Here is a 24,701-nt window from a genome sequence, read left to right on the forward strand (position 1 = left end):
AGACAACATCTTGCTGTCATTATACTGTAAAACCCTATGATCTGTGAACTGTACATGATACAGACAACATCCTGGTGTCATTATACTGTAAAACCCTATGATCTGTGAACTGTACATGATACAGACAACATCTTGCTGTCATTATACTGTAAAACCCTATGATCTGTGAACTGTACATGATACAGACAACATCTTGCTGTAATTATACTGTAAAACCCTATGATCTGTGAACTGTACATGATACAGACAACATCTTGCTGTCATTATACTGTAAAACCCTATGATCTGTGAACTGTACATGATACAGACAACATCTTGGTGTCATTATACTGTAAAACCCTATGATCTGTGAACTGTACATGATACAGACAACATCTTGGTGTCATTATACTGTAAAACCCTATGATCTGTGAACTGTACATGATACAGACAACATCTTGGTGTCATTATACTGTAAAACCCTATGATCTGTGAACTGTACATGATACAGACAACATCTCAGTGTCATTATACTGTAAAACCCTATGATCTGTGAACTGTACATGACACAGACAACATCTTGGTGTCATTATACTGTAAAACCTTATGATCTGTGAACTGTACATGATACAGACAACATCTTGGTGTCATTATACTGTAAAACCCTATGATCTGTGAACTGTACATGATACAGACAACATCTTGGTGTCATTACACTGTAAAACCCTATGATCTGTGAACTGTACATGATACAGACAACATCTTGGTGTCATTATACTGTAAAACCCTATGATCTGTGAACTGTACATGATACAGACAACATCTTGGTGTCATTATACTGTAAAACCCTATGATCTGTGAACTGTACATGATACAGACAACATCTTGGTGTCATTACACTGTAAAACCCTATGATCTGTGAACTGTACATGATACAGACAACATCTTGCTGTCATTATACTGTAAAACCCTATGATCTGTGAACTGTACATGATACAGACAACATCTTGGTGTCATTATACTGTAAAACCCTATGATCTGTGAACTGTACATGATACAGACAACATCTTGCTGTCATTATACTGTAAAACCCTATGATCTGTGAACTGTACATGATACAGACAACATCTTGGTGTCATTATACTGTAAAACCCTATGATCTGTGAACTGTACATGATACAGACAACATCTTGCTGTCATTATACTGTAAGACCCTATGATCTGTGAACTGTACATGATACAGACAACATCTTGGTGTCATTATACTGTAAAACCTTATGATCTGTGAACTGTACATGATACAGACAACATCTTGCTGTCATTATACTGTAAAACCCTATGATCTGTGAACTGTACATGATACAGACAACATCTTGGTGTCATTACACTGTAAAACCCTATGATCTGTGAACTGTACATGATACAGACAACATCTTGGTGTCATTATACTGTAAAACCCTATGATCTGTGAACTGTACATGATACAGACAACATCTTGGTGTCATTATACTGTAAAACCCTATGATCTGTGAACTGTACATGATACAGACAACATCTTGGTGTCATTATACTGTAAAACCTTATGATCTGTGAACTGTACATGATACAGACAACATCTTGGTTAATTATACTTCTTATAGTGTTATCTCAAATATGGAGTATGTCTAGATTCTGAAATACAAATGTTCACATTCATTTAGTCAACATTAAAATTATTAATATAAATATCTCAAATGTCCCTTTCTGCATCCTTTGATTGTCTGATTGTCTGTATCATGTACAGTTCACAGATCATAGGGTTTTACAGTATAATGACAGCAAGATGTTGTCTGTATCATGTACAGTTCACAGATCATAGGGTTTTACAGTGTAATGACACCAAGATGTTGTCTGTATCATATACAGTTCACAGATCATAGGGTTTTACAGTATAATGACAGCAAGATGTTGTCTGTATCATGTACAGTTCACAGATCATAGGGTTTTACAGTATAATGACACCAAGATGTTGTCTGTATCATGTACAGTTCACAGATCATAGGGTTTTACAGTATAATGACACCAGGATGTTGTCTGTATCATGTACAGTTCACAGATCATAGGGTTTTACAGTATAATGACACCAAGATGTTGTCTGTATCATGTACAGTTCACAGATCATAGGGTTTTACAGTATAATGACACCAAGATGTTGTCTGTATCATGTACAGTTCACAGATCATAGGGTTTTACAGTGTAATGACACCAAGATGTTGTCTGTATCATGTACAGTTCACAGATCATAGGGTTTTACAGTATAATGACACCAAGATGTTGTCTGTATCATGTACAGTTCACAGATCATAGGGTTTTACAGTAGAATGACAGCAAGATGTTGTCTGTGTCATGTACAGTTCACAGATCATAGGGTTTTACAGTAGAATGACAGCAAGATGTTGTCTGTGTCATGTACAGTTCACAGATCATAGGGTTTTACAGTATAATGACACCAAGATGTTGTCTGTATCATGTACAGTTCCCAGATCATAGGGTTTTACAGTATAATGACACCAAGATGTTGTCTGTATCATGTACAGTTCACAGATCATAGGGTCTTACAGAAGGCATGTATAGGTCTAAAAAGGGGTCGTAAAATGGTCACTTTCATCATGATTTTCTAAAAACTGGTTTGGGATACAAATCTTTATTTTACTAGGCAAGTCAGTTAAGAACAAATTCGTATTTACAATCACAGCCTACTGGGGAACAGTGGGCTAATTGCCTTGTTCAGGGGCAGAACGACAGATCTTTACCTTGTCATCTCAGAGATTCGATCCAGCAACCCTTCAGTTACTGGCCCAATGCTCTAACCACTAGGCTACCTGCCGCCCCATCTAAAAACATCCTTCCTCCCAGTACAGAGAGAAACATAGCTCATTGAGGGGACGCTCATGTGATGTGCCAATGGATGGATGAATGGGATGGATGGAAAACCCTGATAGCCCACTTTCTACGCAAGTTAACCCTGCGTTGACCTTTGGTATCATAGCCAGCATAACAGACTAGAATGACAGGCATTGTTAGAGAGGTTTGTCCCTGTTATAATCATTAAGTGGACTGAGTTGTGACAGGAAAATTAATAATAAAACTCAGGTACAATATTTGCACGGCTTGCTAAGAACCTACTGAATGAGATAGCATATAAATACTTTGACCTTTCAGTCTAAATTGACTCTAATGCTATCTGCAATGTAATGAACCTGTGGATAGCACTCTGACTGTAGACAGAAATAGACTGTAACTTCAAGGGAAATAGAAAACGTGTACCCATGTAGATAATCCAAAGGACTTGTCCTTGAACCCATGTGAAAGAAGTGCTAAAACTAGCCTAACACATCCCTTCCTCTTCTCTCAGTCCAAAAAATAGATAATTTACCAGAGCCTTCTCTTTCCAAGATATTTATCTACAATAGGACCGTAAGATGCATTTTTGAATGGTATAGTGGTAGGTAAGTTGAGCAAAAGGGGTATCTTGAGCCACCCTTGTTTCTAGGAAACCATACACAAAATGTATAATTTGACAAAATATTTAGGAAGAGGTAATCATTTTATGGAGTATGTGAAGGAAGAAATCACATGGAAAAAGTGGCAAGCAAGTTAGGTCCAAAAAACGGATTTTCAACCAAGTCAAATTAATGTATTGTGTTAAAGGTTTCATTAGGCTTGTATCTATACCAAAGTAGATCATTTTAAGATTGTACATCAGTTGGGGTCTCTATAAGCTTCAATATGAGGTCCTAAACCTAACATGAAAGTTCATCCTTGTAGCTGTGTGGGGTAATATAGTCCAAATGTTTGCCTTGGGGTAAGTTGAGCCATTATCAATGGGGTAAATTGAGCCAATTTTTGAGCCAATGGGATGTTGAGCAAACTGAACTGTTTTCATCCCAGGCATAATGCAAGGCATTATTGCTGGGATATGAGGTAACAACAGGGCCTGGCCTATGTTAAAATTGTTTTAAAAAGTACAAAGTCTTTGTTAGGTGTTAAGCTTACGTTAAAAGATGATTCCAATGATTAAAAGACAAAAAAAGCTATTGTGAATGTGTTGAATCGTGTTAGGGAAACAAAGATAGACATGGTTTTAAAAGGTAGTGGTCATATTTCAGAAATTATATATACAGTGCATTCAGAAAGTATTCAGACCCCTTGACTTTTTCCAAATGTTGTTACCTTACAGCCTTATTCTAAAATTGATTAAATATTGTTTCTCCCTCATCAATCTACACATACTACTCCATAATGACAAAGCAAAAACAGGTTTTTAGACATTTTTGCAAATGTATTAAAAATAAAAAACTGAAATATATCATTTACATAAGTATTCAGACCCGTTACTCAGTACTTTGTTGAAGTACCTTTGGCAGCGATTACAGCCTCGAGTCTTCTTGGGCATGACACTACAAGCTTGGCACACCTAAATTTGGGGAGCTTCCTCCATTCTTCTCAGCAGATCCTCTCAAGCTCTGTCAGGTTTGATGGGGAGCGTCGCTTCACAGCTATTTTCAGGTCTCTCCAGAGATGTTCGATCGGGTTCAAGTCCGGGCTCTGGCTGGGCCACTCAAGGACATCCAGAGACTTTTCCCAAAGCCACTCCTGCATTGTTTTGACTGTGTGCTTAGGGTCATAGTCCTGTTGGAAGGTGAACCTTTGCCCCAGTCTGAGGTCCTGAATGCTCTGGAGCGGGTTTTCTGTACATTGCTCTGTTCATCTTTCCCTCGATCCTGACTAGTCTCCCAGTCCCTGAAGCCGAAAAACATCCCACAGCATGATGCTGCCACCATCATGCTTCACAGTAGGTGCCAGGTTTCCTCCACACGTGATGCTTGGCATTCAGGCCAAAGAGTTCAATCTTTGTTTCATCAGACCAGAGAATCTTGTTTCTCATGGTCTGAGAGTCCTTAGATTGCCTTTTGGCAAACTCCAAGCGGGCTGTCATGTGCGTTTTACTGAGGAGGTCTTCCGTCTGGCCACTCTATCATAAAAGCCTGATTGGTGGAGTGCTGCAGAGATGGTTGTCCTTCTGGAAGGTTCTCCCATCTCTGGAGCTCTGTTAGAGTTACCATCGGTTTCTTAGTCACTTCCCTGACCAAGGCCCTTCTCCCCCGATTACTCAGTTTGTCCAGGCGGCCAGCTCATCATTAAGAATGATGGAGGCCACTGTGTTCCTGAGGATTTTCAATGCTGCAGAAATATTTTGGTACCTTTTCCCAGATCTGTTCCTCGACCCAATCCTGTCTCGGAGCTCTATGGACAATTCCTTTGACCGCATGGCTTGGTTTTTGCTCTGACATGCACTGTCAACTGTGGGACCTTATATAGACAGGTGTGTGCCTTTCCAAATCATGTCCAGTCAATTGAATTTACCACAGGTGGACTCCAATCAAGTTATAGAAACATCTCAAGGATGATCAATGGAAACCGGATTTACCTGAGCTCAATTTTGAGTCTCATAGCAAAGGGTCTGAATACTTATGTGAAAAGGTATTAACTGTCTTATGTTTGCGTAAATTTGCAAACATTTCGAAAACCCTGTTTTCACTTTGTTATTATGGGGTATTGTGTACAGATTGCTGAGGATTAAAAAATAATAATAATCGAAAAAGGCTGTAACGTAACAGAATGGGGAAAAAGTCAAGGGGTCTGAATACCTTCCAAATGCACTGCATATACAGACATGTGTAGGGGGCTTTAACATACCCTGTCCAGTGGCTTAACTTCCAACATACCCGGTGTAAACTGCATATACAGACATGTGTAGGGGGCTTTAACATACCCTGTCCAGTGGCTTAACTTCCAACATACCCGGTGTAAACTGCATATACAGACATGTGTAGGGGGCTTTAACGTACCCTGTCCAGTGGCTTAACTTCCAACATACCCGGTGTAAACTGCATATACAGACATGTGTAGGGGGCTTTAACGTACCCTGTCCAGTGGCTTAACTTCCAACATACCCGGTGTAAACTGCATATACAGACATGTGTAGGGGGCTTTAACATACCCTGTCCAGTGGCTTAACTTCCAACATACCCGGTGTAAACTGCATATACAGACATGTGTAGGGGGCTTTAACATACCCTGTCCAGTGGCTTAACTTCCAACATACCCGGTGTAAACTGCATATACAGACATGTGTAGGGGGCTTTAACATACCCTGTCCAGTGGCTTAACTTCCAACATACCCGGTGTAAATTGTGCCAAGAGGCCACTTTTATGGAACAAGATATGTTTTCAAAACTGTAATTTTTACATGAATTCTGATTATTTCCAGGGATACACAACATCCTGCAATATATGTAAATATATTTGTTAGAAATAATACTATATTTCCCTTCAGAGAGTGAATCTGAATGTAAAAGATGGCTCAACTTACCCCACTCTCCCCTATAATCACATTTTAAAAGGCTATATTGAAATGCAAAAAAAAGAGCTATAATAAATCCAAATTCTATTGTCCTTTGCATTCATATTTGTTATTTTCCAGGGGCCAGCTAAGACTTGAAAAGACTGAAGCCAATGTCCAAAAGGCCGTTGGCCTAGAAAAGGCCTTCAGTAGGAGAAAGCTTGACAGCAGGAGGTTAGACTGACTGCACACTTGTGGATAAATCAAGTGTTTTATCTAAGCTGGTCACCAAGTGAGGCCTGCGCTCTACATGCACCACGAGCAGCCTGCCCTGCGACTCTCGGGACACCGCAGGATGTCTCTCACTCATACAGCGTTTCCCAAACTCGGTCCTGGGGACCCCAAGGTGTGCACACTTTGTTTTTTGCCCTAGCACTACACATATGATTCAAATAATCAACTCCTCATAAATCTTTGATTACTTGAACCAGCTGTGTAGTGCTAGGGCAAAAAACAAAAGCTGCACCCCTTGGGGTCCCCAGACCGAGTTTGGGATACGCTACTCTAATAAGAGATGCTTGCGGCATTAAGTGATGATTTTTCATATCTCTGAGCCGAAGATAAGATGCTCATTTTGTCAAACCTATTTAAGTATTCTTGTTTACTCTGAATCTTGTTTTTCATTTTTTCCCATTATCATTAGAGATCAGGCTACCCAAAATCTGTTTTGGATTATGGAAGAGGCCTAGGCTACAACTGACCCCTCCCCAAATGAAAAAGTAATCGGGAGGGTGGGAGGAACAAGTGTATTATGAGATGTATTAAGGCGATTTAGATGTGCATATAGGCTACCTAAGGAACATTGTTTACAAGGACATATATTTCATTTGAATAAATATGTCTACTCAAAGATTAATGATGTTGCACAAACATCCCTCTCATATTCGCCTAATACTCACATCCGAAATCAAATAATATTTTGCTTTAGCTATTTGGGGAATTTGTTTTGCATTGGCCTATAGCTTCACACGCATTGCTTCCCCTCAAAACATGTTTGTATGCATTTGTGAAAAACACACATTTTGTGTTCTTTTATTATGTCAGAATCCAACCTGAAACCTCAACACGCCTCATTTAGGCCACAGTGAGGCCTCCTCTAGTCGTTCTGGGTTAGCAGCGTGTAAACAGTGTGTAAAACTGACTAATTGATCTGTTATCTGCAGAAGAGAAGACAGACGCTGGATGAGTTGAGTCCACGTCATTATCCATGCTTTGCTTTCCCTGAGGTATACCGGTATAGTGGTAATCCCATTGTCCATGCATCATTACCTTCAATAATGTTTGGCAGCTTTTCTTTACAACCCCCGTTTTAATTAACTTTACGCAAAATATTTAATACACAGCTATAGCCCACATCTTAATGTATAGGGATCGATCGGTGAGACGCGTGTCTATATGGTAAGTAATAGACGTATTATTAAACGAGACTAGGGAGATAATATTGTCTTAATGTCCTCGCTCATATAGCATAATGGACGCATGTTGTTTTTGTTAACGACTTGAGGTCTATATGAATCTATAACGGAGAAAAATCACACATAATAGCCTAGTAGTCCTAGCAGAGAGTTGTCATCCATGACGCTGACAAAACATGACGCAATATTATCTTGGCAGCACAATGAATTTGCAAAACCCACTTTTTTTTCATCAAACATTAATACCGGGATCTTTAAATTTGTGTCCATGTTATTCGCCCATCATGCCCAGGCTCAGATTTGTTTAATCAAAAGTATTCGGAATATGATTCCCCAAGATTATATTTAGAGAGACTTGCCGAAACATATCTCTCCTGGCTGTATGGACAGATTGCATTGAGTTGGTGATCTGGATGGATAATCTGAAATCACGGTCGGTTGACCTTTAATAAAAATAAAACACGTATCTGAACTGTCAGCAGATGTTCATCACGCACCTTCATTCTATCTGGCCTCGTGGGCAAAAAGTCCCTTTCATTTCTTCTGAAGGGAAGGTTGTCTATATGAAGAGATGGAAATAGATTCATTGTCCTGAATAGTGTGGCAAAGTAGGCCCATTTGATGACATGTATTAGATTTTCTAAAAGTGTTTTATAAGAGTTGATCAAAACGTGTGTCTTCTGCTTATCTGTAAGTTACAGAGGAGGTTTTATGTTATTTAAAATTCTCACTCATAGTCGATAAAACAGATAGAAACGTAACAACATTGTTATTACGCAGGCCTCTATGTAGGTCTATTTTGTTATGTGTGGACAACACAATAGGTCTAGGCCTACCTGTATGTGTATAATTTGATTACTAAATGCAAAGTCCATTGTAAAGACCATACCAGCTTAATTCAGAAGAGACTGCGAGGAGACGATTGGAATTAAAGATCTCTAAATATTATGTTATTATTGTCATCATAATTCCTCATCACGATATTTCCTAGGGAATTACGCCGAACCCTGTTACATTGAAGTCACACCATTGCATGCATTACTGAGGGGTCCCCATCCCCATCCATAGGCCGGGCCTACAACGTTGACCACAGCTCCTTTCAATAGACCTACGAGACCTAATACTCTTATTACAAGCTCTAATCCTCCAAATCCGACCTGCAATAACGTTTATCTGTTGGTGGCTTCATTTGCATGCCTCTAAGCTGTGGGTCATTCGCAGCAGGTCACCCCGTTATTTTGGTTTATGAGGTAGCATTTTCTTTTGGTCCACTGATAATAAAGTCTGAACAATATCCAACTCAGACTAGGCCCACATTTCTGCATTGCATTTGAGCGTTTTCATCAACATTTTGTTTAAAAGTTTTTCTACTGTGGAGTGAGCAATATGCTATGCGATACTACATGTCATGCCCATAATCATGTAAAATATAATCTACGAACTTTCACATAATTTTCTGAAAATAACTGACTTCAAAGTTCAAGTTGAAAGGAATAAGAAACCAGTGCTTTCGTGTTAGTAGTTTTACGTGTTAGTAGTTTTGATGACCAATTGCTTAGTTTAACTCACAGGCCTGATACTTGTGCTAATACTCATGTGTTATATCAATCAGTTATGAAAGAAAAGGGTCAGGCAAAAACAGTAGAACCAAAGTCTAACTCACACAAACCATGTGAATGTTTCCTTATGGGCTTGATACTACAAATGACCTTTCAATTAACACAAGTAAGTTATTGCAGCGGCTCCCTACACAGCGGACAAAGCAGTATTCATCCCGTATTCCTGCCTCGTTGCTTGTCTGAACAGTAACAAAGTGTTTGATGCCAGAAGTGATTAGATAATTACAATGGAGAGATGATGTCCCCTTTCTTCCTGGCCTTGTAACGTTCATTCACGTTCTCTACTGAATTATGACCTTCCAACAATGTTCCAGTATTATTCTCCACGCTAAGAAGATAAACTCTGATCTAGTGCAACAGTCTCAAAGGTTTTAATTGGCCGATTAAACCAATGTTAATGTTCTGGAAATAATATTTACACAAAAACGAGGAGTTCTTGAAAAAATTCATTCTTATAAAATATTTCATGAATGGCAAACACAGAATAAGCTCACAATTATCTTTGAGATGAACACAACACAATCAACAATTTCTCCAGGTCGACACACGCAATAGACAATTCCGATCCCAACTCAATACATCCCACTCTTTTAGCAAACAGAAAGACCAACAACAAGCTAAGTATTTCTCCGTTAAATCAGGTAGAAATAGCACACAACCACAGTTGAAACAATACATACATGTAACAAAGTATTTAAATGACACATACGAAATAAATAAATGAACAGTTGAGGAATCAAATAATAAATACACAAATAAATAAATAACATTGCTACGCTACGATTGCCCATTGCATACATGATGAATTCACCGTCAGTTCCCATACCGTTGCATTTCAAAGTCTTGCATAAAGTAATCGTCAACACCATAAAAACAACGTTGTGCAAAATCATGGCAGCTTCCACAGTTTGGGCAGGGCTCATCGAGCTGTAAGGTAGGTAGGATGTCCGATGCTCGTCGTCATCCCAAGTCTTTATAGTGCATAGCCTAATACCGGCTAAATAAAAGTCCCACTGTGTAATGACTGCGTGTCCATCAACCTAACGGGAAGAGAGAGAAAAAAGAAAAGCTCGTTATTTATTATATCCATTACAATATCAAGCCTTGTAAAGGAACATACCTTCTGATATAAAATCATTAGTCAAATGTAGAAGTATTTGCTTAACTATAGACTAACATATGGCTTCAGGTAATCCAATAACATATTCACTTTATAGACAAGATCACATATGTAATACCATCAACCTGTGTTAGTATAGAAACGTTTCAGTACAACTGGTGGAATCCAAATGATTGGATTAGCAGATGATGGTTAGGTTGAAGGATATACAAGTTGAATGTGTGTGTGTGTGTGTGTGTGTGTGTGTGTGTGTGTGTGTGTGTGTGTGTGTGTGTGTGTGTGTGTGTGTGTGTGTGTGTGAAGGCTCACCTTCCTCACCTCTTCATCACAGGTCTGAAGGCAGTGACCTTGTCATCCTGCAGGGTCACACATGTGTCACTGATTTCCGAGGGCTCTGTCTCTGCCTTCCCACTGGAGAATCCTAGACAACAACAGAAATCACTCTGTAAGAAACTTGCTGCAGCCAGGTAATATTGCATTGTATAGCCATTTATTTGTCAATATTATTTTTGATAGTAGTGAAAGAAATGGGCATTTCTGAAACGCATTTCAATATTGTAGAACTTTACACTGGTAATTTCACAATTACAATCGTTCTAAATTTAACACAAGTGTCACAACACGTATATACCTTCGATAGTGGAGTACTGGCATGAGTCTGAAAGCGCAGGATAGGAGGAACAGTGCAGTTGGAGGGCCTTGTGGTTGTAGCTGCCTGCACTATAGACCTTAGATTGCAACAAGGGGCCCTCCTGGAAAGGGTTCTCAGCATTGGATATGTTAGTAGGATCCTGGAGGACCCTGTGGGGCCCACACTGTCCGGTACCAGTCACTTGTAGCCTGGTCCCCTGTAGCTGGCAGTCTCCCAGCATGCTCCCTGTCCGGAGCTCTGGGGCCCCGTGGTGAGCAGAGCCCAGGATGACCCCCGTGGCCGCTGTACGCGCCAGAGACCAGATCCTCGGTTTGTCCCGGTCCGACACCTCGAAGTGTGACAGGGACACAGTGTGAGTGCCCGTGGGGATGGTGGTAGTGGTGGAGGGGGGCTTGGACGTCACCAGTGGATCAAGGAAGTCCGAGGGCATGGTGGGTAGAGAGGGCAGGGCGGGTAGGCTCTTGATACCACATGGGAATGAGTGGTGGAAGCTGTTGGGCAAGGAGAGGGAGAGCTCTGAGCTGCAGTCTCTCTTTGGAGGGCCTCCAGGGCCAACACCACCACCGGACATGGCCCTGTGGAGGTCCTGCTGTTCCTCAGGGCCCCTGGGGGCCATCTTCTCACAGTCACTGTCCAGCTTGTCACAGTCCTCGTCCTCCATGTCCTCCAGGTCACTCAGATGAAGGTCTTTCTCATCTTTACACTCACTGGAATCTGAATGATGAAATATACAGGAATATTACTGGTGATATTAGGAGTAGAAGCAGTATCATATTCACTGGAATCTGAATGATGAAATATACAGGAATATTACTGGTGATATTAGGAGTAGAAGCAGTATCATATTCACTGGAATCTGAATGATGAAATATACAGGAATATTACTGGTGATATTAGGAGTAGAAGCAGTATCATATTCACTGGAATCTGAATTGTCAAATACACACAACATGATATGTGGAATAGTAGTGATATTCAGGAGCAGAAGCTGTCATTTTGATCAATTCACATGTTTTTGTTATTGTAGGTGATGTGGATAAGTTTAAGAGGAAGCAAGCTACTGTAAAACATTGTGCAAAACTCTAAGATGTTTTTTTTTTATGTGCTTTGCTAGACGGAAGAGGGAAGAGAGGATGTGTACCTTTGGTGACACAGTCTTGGTCACTTTTATCCAGGTCGTCCTTCCTGTCGTCCCCAGCCTTATTCTTTGGTGACCAGGTCATCTTGTTCTCCTTCTTTAGCCTCCTCCTGGCGTTGGCGAACCAGGTGGAAACTTGGGTGAGGGTCATTTTGGTGATGATGGCCAGCATGATCTTCTCCCCCTTGGTGGGGTAGGGGTTTTTCCTGTGCTCGTACAGCCATGTCTTCAGGGTACTGGTGGTCTCACGTGTGGCATTCTTCCTCCTGGCTGACCCATTAAAGTCCATAGTCCCATACCTGGTCGTAATAGCAGACAACACATTAGCCATTAGCAACATTAGCATATAAGCTCATAAACTATTCACCCAGGCCCATGGCACTCCTGGAGTGTTGTCTGAAAAATAGACTATACAGCTCTGCTCTATCTAGCAGTATAGAGCTGCATAGATTGTGACTTTTGCTCTGGAGGTGTGAGAGTCCTTGAATGTAAGTTATTACTCATGCATGATAGGGTGCTATATGGCTTTATTACACTAACAAGGAATAGCTGAGCTGATGCACTAAGGAATGTGTGGGGTACCATACCTGTCATATTGGTACTGGCCCAGTGAGTGGTCATAAGGATAGTAGGTGGCAGGTTGAGTTATGCCAGAATGCAGAGTGCCTGTGCCATCCTTCATTTCATACTGTGGATTCTGAAATAAGAAAACAACTTTATGAAGCACTTAGGTAACTTTATTTGTTTCTAAATATTGGAAACAAAGTTGATGTAAATTGTGTGCTACTTTACTCCCTTCCAAATTGAAACATAATAGGCTACTGGTAGCCTAAATATTTGTATTTTTAAAACTGCAAAGTCTATTCGACCCATCTATCAGGCAGGCAGGCTACTCAGTCATTTCAATAACGAAATACATGGAGAGTAATTTTGATCAACATCCATCTTGATCGATCGCATCCCAGCCACCCCCATCCACTATTAGATGAAACGGGATGTACCAGAGATGAGTAGATAGCAGCGGAGGGCTCGGCGCTGTAGGGGAAGTAGCTGGCATAGTTCTGGCTGGCGGCGGCCGCGGCAGCGTAGGGCGAGCTATACATCCCTAGTGCAGCGTTGAGCTCCGTCCGTGTGCTGGCCAGGAGCCGGTTCTCGTAGGAAGGGCAGCAGAAGGTAGCAGGAGTCTGGGTACTGCTCGTCCCGTCAGAGACCGACCTGGAAATCGAATCGCAGCAAGTCGTACTGGGGTTTGCCGACACGAAAAACTGCATGAAGAGAATTGTGGAGGATAGACATGTCATTCGTGTTTGACGCATGAGCTCTGTTATCTTCATATCTAGAATATATTTTGATATACAGTTTTGAGATACAGGACAATTCAGGTAAGATGGAGACTAGATATAAACGCGTGCTGTGTGTCTGCCTAATTTGATTAAGAGTTTTAGAATCGTATTTTACATAATATCCAGGTGAAATCATAAGGTACCATTTTGGAAATAATGTGTTTCAGTTAATTTAGCTTTTTTATTTTATTGAAAAGGAATTCCCAAAGTATTCATACACTGCCCGACTAAGCTATTGTAGGCTACTGAAATTTGATGAAAGCAAAGGATCTAAAACTTTTAATACTTTTACAGGAAAATAACTTATTTCTAGTTGAATGAAAGTTCTGAGAACTTTTATTGCATACATTTGTCCAGTTGTCCCCAAACAAATATATTTAAATGATAAATCCGTACGACTACTTCACGTTTTCTAAATAATAGTTATTGTCAATACCAAATTCAGAGATCTCTGATTGAAAGAGAAAGTTTGGAAGGTTCACTGTTAACTTCAAAGCGCAATTAGGCTACACAACGGAGCTATAGCGTAGTAATAAACACAGGTCTTTTGTCAGATCAAAACAACACGTGAGTACATTCATAATTCAATTAAATTGGACCTGTGTTTATGTCTGTCGATATTTTGATTAAACAAAAGCGTCACCTGAAAATAGCTGTCAATATTTTGAAAGCAACCATTCAGTGCTGCATCTAGATTATAGAGCGAGCTGTTTAAACTAAAATAATGCTAGTTTGTTTACATATTTGTCACATTGAAATTGAGAGAGAAAAAAGCATGTTGATATTGTCTTACCTGTGAAGTTGCATTGTAAGGATATCCAAACTGAGAGAAAGACATAGCTGCTTCTTTTGTTAACATCAGGAATATTCTTCACCCTTGATCGATTGTAACCAATTCTACTTCAAATCCACCTTCTTACACACATTTCCACGCACGGCCTCTCGCTCAATAATAGATGATTGCACTTAGGAGGGAGAGTTGAGGCTGATACCAAAAGCTGCAGATAGTTTTATATATGAATAATCCCCCGAAGGAAATGATAAGAAAATGAAATTAAGCGTCATTAAGTACAAAACTTGTTCTTGTATTAGCTGAAGAAGGCTTAAAGGATAACGTAAGACTTGCAAGATATGGACTCTGCTTGTGCTATTATTTGTGCCTCTATAGTTCTTTAGCATTCACCCATGCAAGGGTATCAGTGTGACGTCATTGTAATCCCGGAACGACAGGACAGCAAGGATAGAATAATGTCTTTGCCAATCACATCTAACATCGCGTTTTCTTAAGGTGTTCTGTGCACTCCCCGTGTCCCCTCGGCTTTGTGCAGTAGTCTTCCTCACTTGCTTCACTGATAAGAGTATAAAGTAAAGGGCTTGTTTTGGTACAGTTATGGAACTGTCAGATAGATCAAGGCTCTTGATGCGTATCATGTCCAATTATAAAATAATACCAACTGAAATGACCACCATGCATATTTTGTTATCATTATGCGTAGAATAATACATATTTATTTGGACAATATTTGAACTGAAAGCCTTCAGTTGTTTTCTTTCATTTGGGATATCTGATTCTTTGCTATTTCTTATCAGCATCTTCATCATAAAATAATCATTTTAGTTAGTTAGTCTCATGTGCTCACTTGAACAATAATACATATTTATCCAAACTAAAAACATCTTCATTTGAAGACACTATACTCACTCACTTATTCTGTCTTTTTTACATTGGGACTTTGGGATTATGAATATTTAAAAGTGATTAAAAGTCGTGGATTTAACGCGTTTTTACGACCTTTGTGCGCCTCTATCTGTCAGGTCAGAGGTGTAAGACCGACTTAATGACGATGATGTTCCCATCTTTCTCTATTAGAGAGGGGGGGAGAGGATCGGTCCCAGTAGGAGCGGATGGAAAGGCTTTGGCAGGTCAATAGACGAGTGATTGATGCGTGCCTGGAGACCTACGTGACCATTACGCGTAATGCGTAATTGCATCAATTAACAAATGGATACATGCCCTTGTTTAACCAGCAAGTTACACAGTTTCTGAGTGTGAAATAGCACCATATGCCCTATATAGTCCACTACTTTTGAACAGGGCTAATAGCGGTTCTGGGGGAGGGGGGGGGACGACCCCCTTGTGGCCGCACTATGAGTATGAAATCATTTTTTACATAACACATTTTTGCTATCGTTCTTTTTTTACATCCGTTATTAGACAGTGGCAACGATGATGATTATGAACATGGTCTTTTGCCTGCTAATGCCTGCAATGCAGTGAAGAAAACGATATGACAACAATAATGTCTAATGTAACTGGCCCCTCTAACAGTACAACTGGCCCCAGCTTGTCCCCCCCAGTTGAAATGGTTTAGATCCGCCACTGGTCAAAAGTTGTGCACTATATAGGGAACAGGGTGGGACGCAAACACAGTGAAACTATGCCTTTGAGGTAAAACCCGAGAGCTGTGTGGAAAAAACGACGTGGAAAACCCTGCGCTCTCAACTCTAATTAAATACCAGTGGAAAGCGGGCGACGAGATTGCATTTTAATTGAATGATGCTCAGTTGAAAGTTGTGGAAGAAATATAGCTCCCTCGCTGAGAATAAAATGATAAATAATTGTAAGGTTTATTAGAATAAGGAAGTTCCTGAATTTCTCTCTCTTTCTCTGTCCTTCTCACACGCGCAAGTCCCAATTAAATGTAATTATCGCAAGCATTTACACACACACACACACACACACACACACACACACACACACACACACACACACACACACACACACACACATCGAATAGCTAAATATATAACTATTTATTGATTTAAGTTCAAACTATTTCCTATTGACAATAACAAGAGTGACGACTCCCGCTGTCACCAACCAAATGCGATCGGCTTCATTCCCTTCTATCTTGGATATGCTCGTTGTTGTCATGGTTGATATGAGAGGGATATTTCAATGCCTCTCCACTCAAATGTAATTGCGTGTTTTGTCCCTGGAGATACGTCTGCGATTACGGGCTTTCTCTTCGAGTGGCGCCAGAGAGCCGCGAGTAAAGATGGATTGTGATCCCTTCAGAGATTCTCCAAGGAGATAAAGTATGTTGGCAGTGGACACAGTGGTCGAATTGCCCTTGGATACCTTTACAGATGGTACACGGGTAGTGGGAATGGTCAATTGTATCTGGCTGCACGTTGACCCACTGTATGAGTATTGAGTGTTGACTGGAGAAGCAAGCAGTGGTCAAGACAACATTATGTAGATGAGATGGATAAAGATGCTCTCCTTGATAAGAGAAGGACCAATAGTCCTTTAAAATAGAACTGTAACTCCAGGCCTACTATTCTTAATAGTAATACACAATTACTAATATAATTTTTATACATATCACATTTGTGTTTCATACTCAATTTATTGTGCTATAAATGAATTATTATCTTTAAGAAATAAAATCTTGTGGAGATGGGAGGCTGTTATTCCTCCTCCGTTACAGAGGAATATGTGTACATAAGGGGGGCAGGACATGTAGATTGCTTTGCTGTGGTCTGTGCTTTTCACAAGGGCATGCATGATGGCCCAAGTGCATATGGACAGCCTCATACATAATGTATTAGGAACAGTCACTGTAGATCTCACTGCATCAGGTCCAAATCAACACTAATTCTAATGGCAAACCTAACTGGCCAGTTTGCAACGGCTCTTTAAAACCGCCCCATCTTCATGTTCATTTAGACATGTTTTGAACTGAGTATCTATTAACCTATTTCCTTTACAAATTCCAATGGGAATTTTGTATCTTTGTCAGGGGATTGTAAACAACTTGAATCCCACATCTGACTGTTTTGTTCACATTGCTTGTCAGGTAAATGTGTGTTATGTTCCACTCTTTGCCTATTTTACCTGTGATGACATGTTTGATTTTACAGGACATGAGCATTAGCTCAGGTGCTGACACAGTAGCAACATTACTTTGCTGTAGAGACATCAGTCCACTATGTCCTGTCCGATTTCAGCCTCCAGTCTGGAGAAGCACCTTGAAATTTAATCAGAGTTCAAATGAGCTGTTAACACAAGCCCATGCACTCCATTTCCTCTCTGTAGGATTGTTTTGGTCCCTGATTGAATCTCTTGGGGATGTACAGTAGAATGGTCCCTGCATTAACACCTTCAGAATATTTAGTGTACAGACTACATTCATCTCCTTCATCCATGGTAGATGTCTACAGTAGCCCTTAAGGGACAAAGTAGATATCCAAGGATGTACTGTAGGCTATGCAGAAGATGCTCTGGTTATTTCAGCCTGGTTCCTGTGGTAAGCACTAAGCAGACTGTTTGAGTTCCAGTTCCTCTTCCCATCAGGATCAGACAGAACACTAAGATAAAGGTTAAGTCAACACAGGGGGCTATACGCCATGCCTCCAAGCCTCCAAGTCGTCTCTTCTCACTTAATACATTTCTTATGCTGATTTAATGAAGCTCACAAAGCTTTGCTGGGTTTTCATAAGATTTTTCAGTTTTTTATGAAATGGTAATAAGGCCAGACAGATGGAGAGAGGGAGAACCTGGGGAAGGGATGAGAGCACAAACGTAGAGGTGAGCAATCTCATTAAGGTGGATTGATATAGCCCCATGAATCCACACCCCACTCACTAGTGATCCTATCCTGAATTATTACACACACATCTCATCCAGGGTATGTTATTACTACTGCTAAATTATCCAAAATGGAAAGAAAAGTCATAAATATTCTAATGAGAAGTGGTCAGATGATCAGGGATGTGGCCATACACACCAGTGCCCAGTTAAATCTAAAACAAACATCTAGAGGGCCTAGTGAACAAATTGACCTGCACACAGTGGGAATCATTCAATCTTTATTAACCCAATATAGATATAGCAATATAGAAGATATACCTAGGTAGAGAAGAGACACACACGGTTGTTGTCTGTGTGATTGTAAGAATAGGCCCAGTTAGGGCTGCCCAGGTGCTACAGACACTCCCTCTGTCCCTCTACAAAACACCATATAACCTCTGCAAGAACGTTCTTTTGGATGGGGATCCATGTCTTTGCAGTCACTAGTATAGCAGTACTATAAACTGCACATCCCAATAACCCAAGTCACTACTCTGGTGCTCCTGGGACTGTGTGTGTGAGTGTGTGTGTGTGTGTGTGTGTGAGTGTGTGTGTGTGAGTGAGTGTGTGTGTGTGTGTGTGTGTATGAGTGTGTGTGTGTGTGTCTGTGTGTGTGAGTGAGTGTATGTGTGTGTGTGAGTGTGTGTGTGTATGTGTATGTTTGTGTGTGTGAGAGAGAGTGTGTGTGTGTGTGAGTGTGAGAGTGTGTCTGTGTGTTTGAGTGTGTAGGCTGCCTGGGCCTGGCAGAGGCCTCTGGAGGCTGTGCTGTATAAAGCTATCATCAGTGGTGGTGTCAGGGATTTGTAGCTTGTCACTAAGAGAGCTTCCTGTGACTCTGGGAAAGAACTGCTTATGGAGAGCCTTGCTCAGTGCAGTGTGTGTGTTTGTGTGTTTACTTTGTCCTTGAGGTATCTGGCTGTGTCTACGTAAGGTTGTGGTTGTGTGTGTGTGTGTGTTGACTGGAAGTTGGTATACGTCATATAGCATCTTTACTTCTTAGGGCCCCTGGCTGTCTTGTGTGTTTGTTTTCAGAGGGTGTATACAGCACATGTCTATATTGGGTGTGCCAGTGCTTCTGTGGTGGCATTGTGTGTGTGTATCTCCGTAAATTTCCTAACGTTCATGTTTGGGCATGCCGCATATGTTCAATCTATTTTTGTCCACACATCGTGTGCAGTGCATGTCCTTATTGGCCAAGTGTAGCTGCATCTCTGTTGCTATTCATGTGGTTGTGTATGTGTGGTCCAGAGGAGGCTGGTGGAAGGCGCTATAGGAGGACAGGCTCATTGTGATGGCTGGAATGGAATCAATAGAATGGATCAAACATGTGGTTTGCATATGACTGAGCTGTTTGATAACGTTCAATTTATTCCATTCTAGACATTACAATGAGCCTGTCCTCCTATAGCTCCTCCCACCAGCCTCCTCTGGTGTGTTCTCTCCTAAGATGGCTGCTGGCTCTGGAATGAACTTTCCCCCGCGGCAGAGGGCCAGCAGCAGCCAGGAAGGAGAAGTGCATCATGGTCCAGCTCTCTGGCCCACTGAGGAAGGCAGGGAGACGCTTCTCATTGCTGTCACTCCTATTACCCTTCACGCTACAGCCACGGCTGTTAACACTATAGGAGGCATGGTACATATTAAAGTTATTTCTATCTTTTACTTTTTGAATGTCAATATTTCAGAGAATCTATGGAACGTGATAAATTACAGGAGTATATTGATGGAATCTGTTACTATATCTACATTTAGGTACAACAGACATAAAATTGTCACTTTCCTGCTCAAAGATATGAATTCTATCGTATCCTTCTTTGAAGGTGAAGCTCATGGGGTGAGCTGTTTACCTCTGTCCTCTGTCCAGTACTTCCATCAGGAGTATGATGAGTTGGGATGAGTGGAGGTAGTTCAGTGCAGTCTGGCCAGGGCTGGGTCTCGTTGGTTTGCTGTGCCTACTAAACTAAACTCCCTATTCCTCTGCAGCTGCCTCTGCTCCACTGAGAGAGAGTGGGGCCCCATCTGGTCCTGGTTGAGGGTGGTTAAGTGAGAAGTGGTGCCAATATAAATAGCTGTGCATGATGTTTGTTTGCATAAATAGTTTTGAAAGGCTTCACTAGGAGTTTTGGGGCAGATTACCAAGGAAAAGTGGCAAGCCGCCTGAGGGGAAATAATCCTCGCTTGAGCTGACAGTTAGTTTTGAGACTCTTCTTTTTTCAGAAATATTGTTTTGGGTTTCTTCATTCGTCTGGTTCCAGGAAGAGATGGACCGTGAACTCTTCAGAAGAGGCTGTGTGTGTTTAGAATGTGGGACGTGACAATAGACACTGATCGACTCATTCTCTTATCATGCAGCGAGGCAGTGTTTGCTTCAATAACATCACTGACGTACTTTAAAAACCTCTTATTAAGGATCCAACCCCTTTTTTCAATTTTCACCTAAAATGACAAACTCAAATCTAACTGCCTGTAGCTTTGGACCTGAAGCAAGGATATGCATATTCAAATCTAAATCATTAAACTTTATTTGTCACATGCACCGAGTACAACAAGTGTAGACCTTACCGTGAAATGCTTACTTACAAGCCCTTAACCAATAGTGCAGTTCAAGAACAGTTAAGAAAGTATTTACCAAATAAACTAAAGTAAAAAATATGGGGTGAAGTGACTATGCATAGATAATAAACAGCGAATAGCAGCAGTGTACAAAACAAATGGGGGGGTCAATGTAATAGTCCTGTGGCCATTTGATTAACTGTTCGGCAGTCTTATGGCTTGGGTGTAGAAGCTGTTGAGGAGCCTTTTGGTCCTCGACTTGGCGCTCCTGTACCGCTTGCCATGCGATAGCAGAGAAAACAGTCTATGACTTGGGTGACTGGAGTCTCTGACAATTTTATGGGCTTTCCTCTGACACCGCCTATTATATAGGTCCTGGATTGCAGGAACCCTCTGTAGCGCCTTGCGGTCAGATGCCGAGCAGTTGCCATACCAGGCGGTGATGCAACCGGTCAGGATGCTCTCGATGGTGCAGCTGTTGAACTTTTTGAGGATCTGGGGACCCATGCCAAATCTTTTCAGTCTCCTGAGGGGAAACTCATACCATTTCTTGATACCGTTTGAAAGTAAACACTTTGAAGTTTGTGTAAATGTGAAATTAATGTAGGAGAATATAACACATTAGATCTGGTAAAATATGTATTTTTTAATATTTTTTTACCATCATCTTTGAAATGCAAGAGAAAGGCCAAAATGCATTATTCCAGCCCAGGCGCAATTTCGATTTTAGACACTAGATGGCAGCAGTGTATGTGCAAAGTTTTAGACTGATCCAATTAACCATTGCATATCTGTTCAAAATGTTGTATCAAGACTGCCCAAGTGTCCCTAATTGGGTTATTAATACATTTTCAAGTTTATAATTGTGCACTCTCCTCAAACAATAGCATGGTATTATTTCACTGTAATAGCTACTGTAAACTGGACAGTGCAGTTAAATTAACAAGAATTTAAGCTTTCTACCCATATCAGATATGTCTATGTTCTGGGATTTTTTTTTGTTACTTACAACCTCATGCTAATTCCATTAGCCTATGTCAGCTCAACCGTCCCGTGGGTGGACACCGATCCCATAGAGGTACTTTAACACATGCTAGAAACTTACATAAAAAAGGTTAGGGCAATGTAAGAAAAAAAATGATTTTCCTAAAAGAGAGTTCTGATCCCTTCTTTTCTTTGATTTTGGTTTTGAGGTTAAAGACACACCAAAGGAAGGAAAACACAGAGTTATGTAGTGATGTGAATTAGGCTTGTGTTACACAGGAGAAACATGTAGGCAGAGTTATGTAGTGTTGTGAATTAGGCTTGTGTTACACAGGAGAAACATGTAGGCAGAGTTATGTAGTGATGTGAATTAGGCTTGTGTTACACAGGAGAAACATGTAGGCAGAGATTTATCTTCCATTATCACAACACACATTTTCGTTTTGATTTTTCGTTGTGGTTTTGAAAAAGTACAAGACACCCAATTGGTAGTCATCATCACTTTGCTGTGGTTATTTTACAGGTCTGAGAAAACTGACCTGACTGCTTTCATGTGCAGGTAAGTGTGCCGGCTCAGGGCTAACTGCTACCAGACCAACAGACCGTGTAGGCCCTATTTAGACACCCAAGCTCCACCCCCAGCATCAGCCTTAAACCCCAGCCCCAGACCTCAGACCTATACCCCAGACCTATACTCAGCCCTAGCCCTATACTCAGCCCCAGACCTAATCCCCAGACCTATACTCAGCCCTAGCCCTATACTCAGCCCCAGACCTAATCCCCAGCCCCAACACTATACTCAGCCCCAGCCCTGTCCTCACCTCCAGCCCTATACTCAGCCCTAGCCCTATACTCAGCCCCAGACCTAATCCCCAGCCCAAACCCTATACTCAGCCCCAGCCCTGTCCTCACCTCCAGCCCTATACTCAGCCTAGCCCTATACTCAGCCCCAGCACTATACTCAGCCTTAGCCCTATACTCAGCCCCAGATATATACCCCAGCCCTAGCACTATACTCAGCCCCAACACTATACTCAGCCTAGCCCTATACTCAGCCCCAGCACTATACTCAGCCTTAGCCCTATACTCACCCCAAGATATATACCCCAGCCCCAGCACTATACTTAGCCCCAACACTATACTCAGTCCTAGCCCTATACTTAGCCCCAGCCCTACACTTAGCCCTAGCCCTATACCAATGACAGTTGAATCGGCCAAGCCTCTGGTCCTGGCTTGCTGCACACAGGCACAGGAGGTTCCTCCATGGTTGACTTCAAACTCAATCCAGATGGTGCTAAAAATATTCCCTCCTCTGCTCCTCCACACATTTGTTCCTCTTCGTCTCCTGCTTGTCTCCCCCCATGTCATGTCAACCCACAGAACTTAATGATGCTTTATTTCCATGTTTTTTGACAAAGGCCTGACTTCCTGCTCTTGTCCCCCCCTATAAGCTAATGGGTCTGGTCTTTAGGATCTTTACCCACTTGTGTCTGACATGATCTCCATTCCTCTCCAAGACAATGTGATCTGCTGCCTATAGTAGTCTGTGATGTATATCATGGCTGACATCTGGGATGAGCTAATCACATGTGCTCTGCTCAACTGGCATGGTTTGGAAACGAAGCCTGAATTTCATTTTTTTTTACGTCTACCAGTACAGTTTTATTGTTACTAAAAGAGTCACTCTAAACCTCATGCATTTAAATGTTCAGACAAAAGTGAGAACTTCTTGCCATAAAATGACACCAGTTTGCATATCACTCCACATGCCCAATGTGTCTAGCTGGAGGTTAGCAGGGAGTGTAGGCCAATTCTGTCTAATTCTGAACAGAATACTGGCATGGTTCTATGCTAATGAAATCCAGCAGGACTGTCATTCCTTTGTCTCAGAACAATGTTATGCATTTTCCCTTTCCCAGTCTCTGCTACAGTTCAGTCAGATTGCCACTTGGACATGGTTATTTCATTTCAGTTACATTTTTCCATTCAAATCACATGCGCTGTCTACAACAAGGCCTGACCAAAGTTATTTCCCTCCCTGCACTCTTTGTTAAATCTGGATCTGCCTAAAATGGAGGGCTCCTTTAAATCCATCCAACTTAGAAGCAGATGTTACGTAGCTGCCAACATCAAAAGGTCTTGCTAAATGTAAGAAAGGTGAAATCATATCCCTTTGATGCCGGGGTTGCTGGTTATTGTAAAGTAGTTTCTGAACATCGGTTTCTAGCCTGAACTCTGACCTTGGCCTCACAGCGAATACATCATCAGATTTCAAAACCAGCTTCAGCTTTTGGTTGTTAGTGCTAATTTCTGATTTGCAGATTGTCAAGCTTAGTTTGGAGAGAGCAGGGGTTGGATCGGGTCTCAAGGCCCCCCGCCTTTATTTGCAATGGCTGTATCCAAATAAGAGGAGTCTCCTTGAAATGCAATACCGCTGCTTTTAACATGTTATTCTGTTCAAGATATTTTCTCTTCTGAAGTTAAGAGATCTAGATTGTAGACATTTCTGTCCATTTATCTCAAGGATAAGAGCATATTTGTGGACAACTCTTGGGTGGACAGAGATAGAGAAGGAGAGAGAGAGAGAGAAAGAGAAGGAGGGAGGAGAGAGAGAAGGAGGGAGGGAGCGAGAAGGAGGGAGGAGAGAAAGAAGGAGGGAGAGAGAGAAGGAGGGAGGGAGAGAGAGAAGGAGGGAGAGAGAGAGGAGAGAGAGGAGGGAGAGAGAGAGAGAATGAGGGAGAGAGAAGCAGAGAGGGAGGAGAGATAGAGAGGGAGGAGAGAGAGAGCGAAGGAGAGATGAGGTAGGGAGAGAGAAGAAAA

The 24,701-nt window shown here is 41.3% G+C and overlaps 1 protein-coding gene across 3 annotated transcripts; it reads right to left on the reverse strand.

The window, feature by feature from the left end:
- Window positions 1-9,891: 9,891 nt before the first annotated feature.
- Window positions 9,892-15,318, reverse strand: LOC115167018 (iroquois-class homeodomain protein IRX-6). 3 transcript variants are annotated; one of them, XM_029721028.1, is made up of 7 exons: window positions 14,505-15,318; window positions 13,370-13,583; window positions 12,956-13,065; window positions 12,372-12,667; window positions 11,210-11,944; window positions 10,897-10,999; window positions 9,892-10,498 (listed from the first exon to the last, which is right to left on the reverse strand). In XM_029721028.1, the coding sequence occupies exons 1-7, from the start codon at window positions 14,516-14,518 to the stop codon at window positions 10,456-10,458; spliced, it is 1,515 nt and encodes a 504-aa protein (XP_029576888.1). In that variant the 5' UTR covers window positions 14,519-15,318; the 3' UTR covers window positions 9,892-10,455. The 3 variants fall into 3 exon arrangements, with proteins under 3 accessions (XP_029576888.1, XP_029576886.1, XP_029576887.1); XM_029721026.1 differs by having other exon boundaries at window positions 13,370-13,633; XM_029721027.1 differs by having other exon boundaries at window positions 10,888-10,999; window positions 13,370-13,633.
- Window positions 15,319-24,701: the final 9,383 nt, after the last annotated feature.

The sequence above is a fragment of the Salmo trutta genome, chromosome 29 (genome assembly GCF_901001165.1).
Source record: "Salmo trutta chromosome 29, fSalTru1.1, whole genome shotgun sequence".
In the NCBI taxonomy this organism is placed as follows: Eukaryota; Metazoa; Chordata; class Actinopteri; order Salmoniformes; family Salmonidae; genus Salmo; species Salmo trutta.

Bases quoted from the DNA above. Each gene is read 5' to 3' on its own strand.
- LOC115167018 (XM_029721026.1), bottom strand. From the start codon at position 14,570: ATGTTAACAAAAGAAGCAGCTATGTCTTTCTCTCAGTTTGGATATCCT. The intron at 13,066-13,369 runs GTACATCCCGTT...TTCTTATTTCAG, and splicing joins CTGCTATCTACTCATCTCTG to AATCCACAGTATGAAATGAA. The intron at 10,499-10,896 runs GTGAGGAAGGTG...TCTTCCCGTTAG, and splicing joins TTCAGACCTGTGATGAAGAG to GTTGATGGACACGCAGTCAT.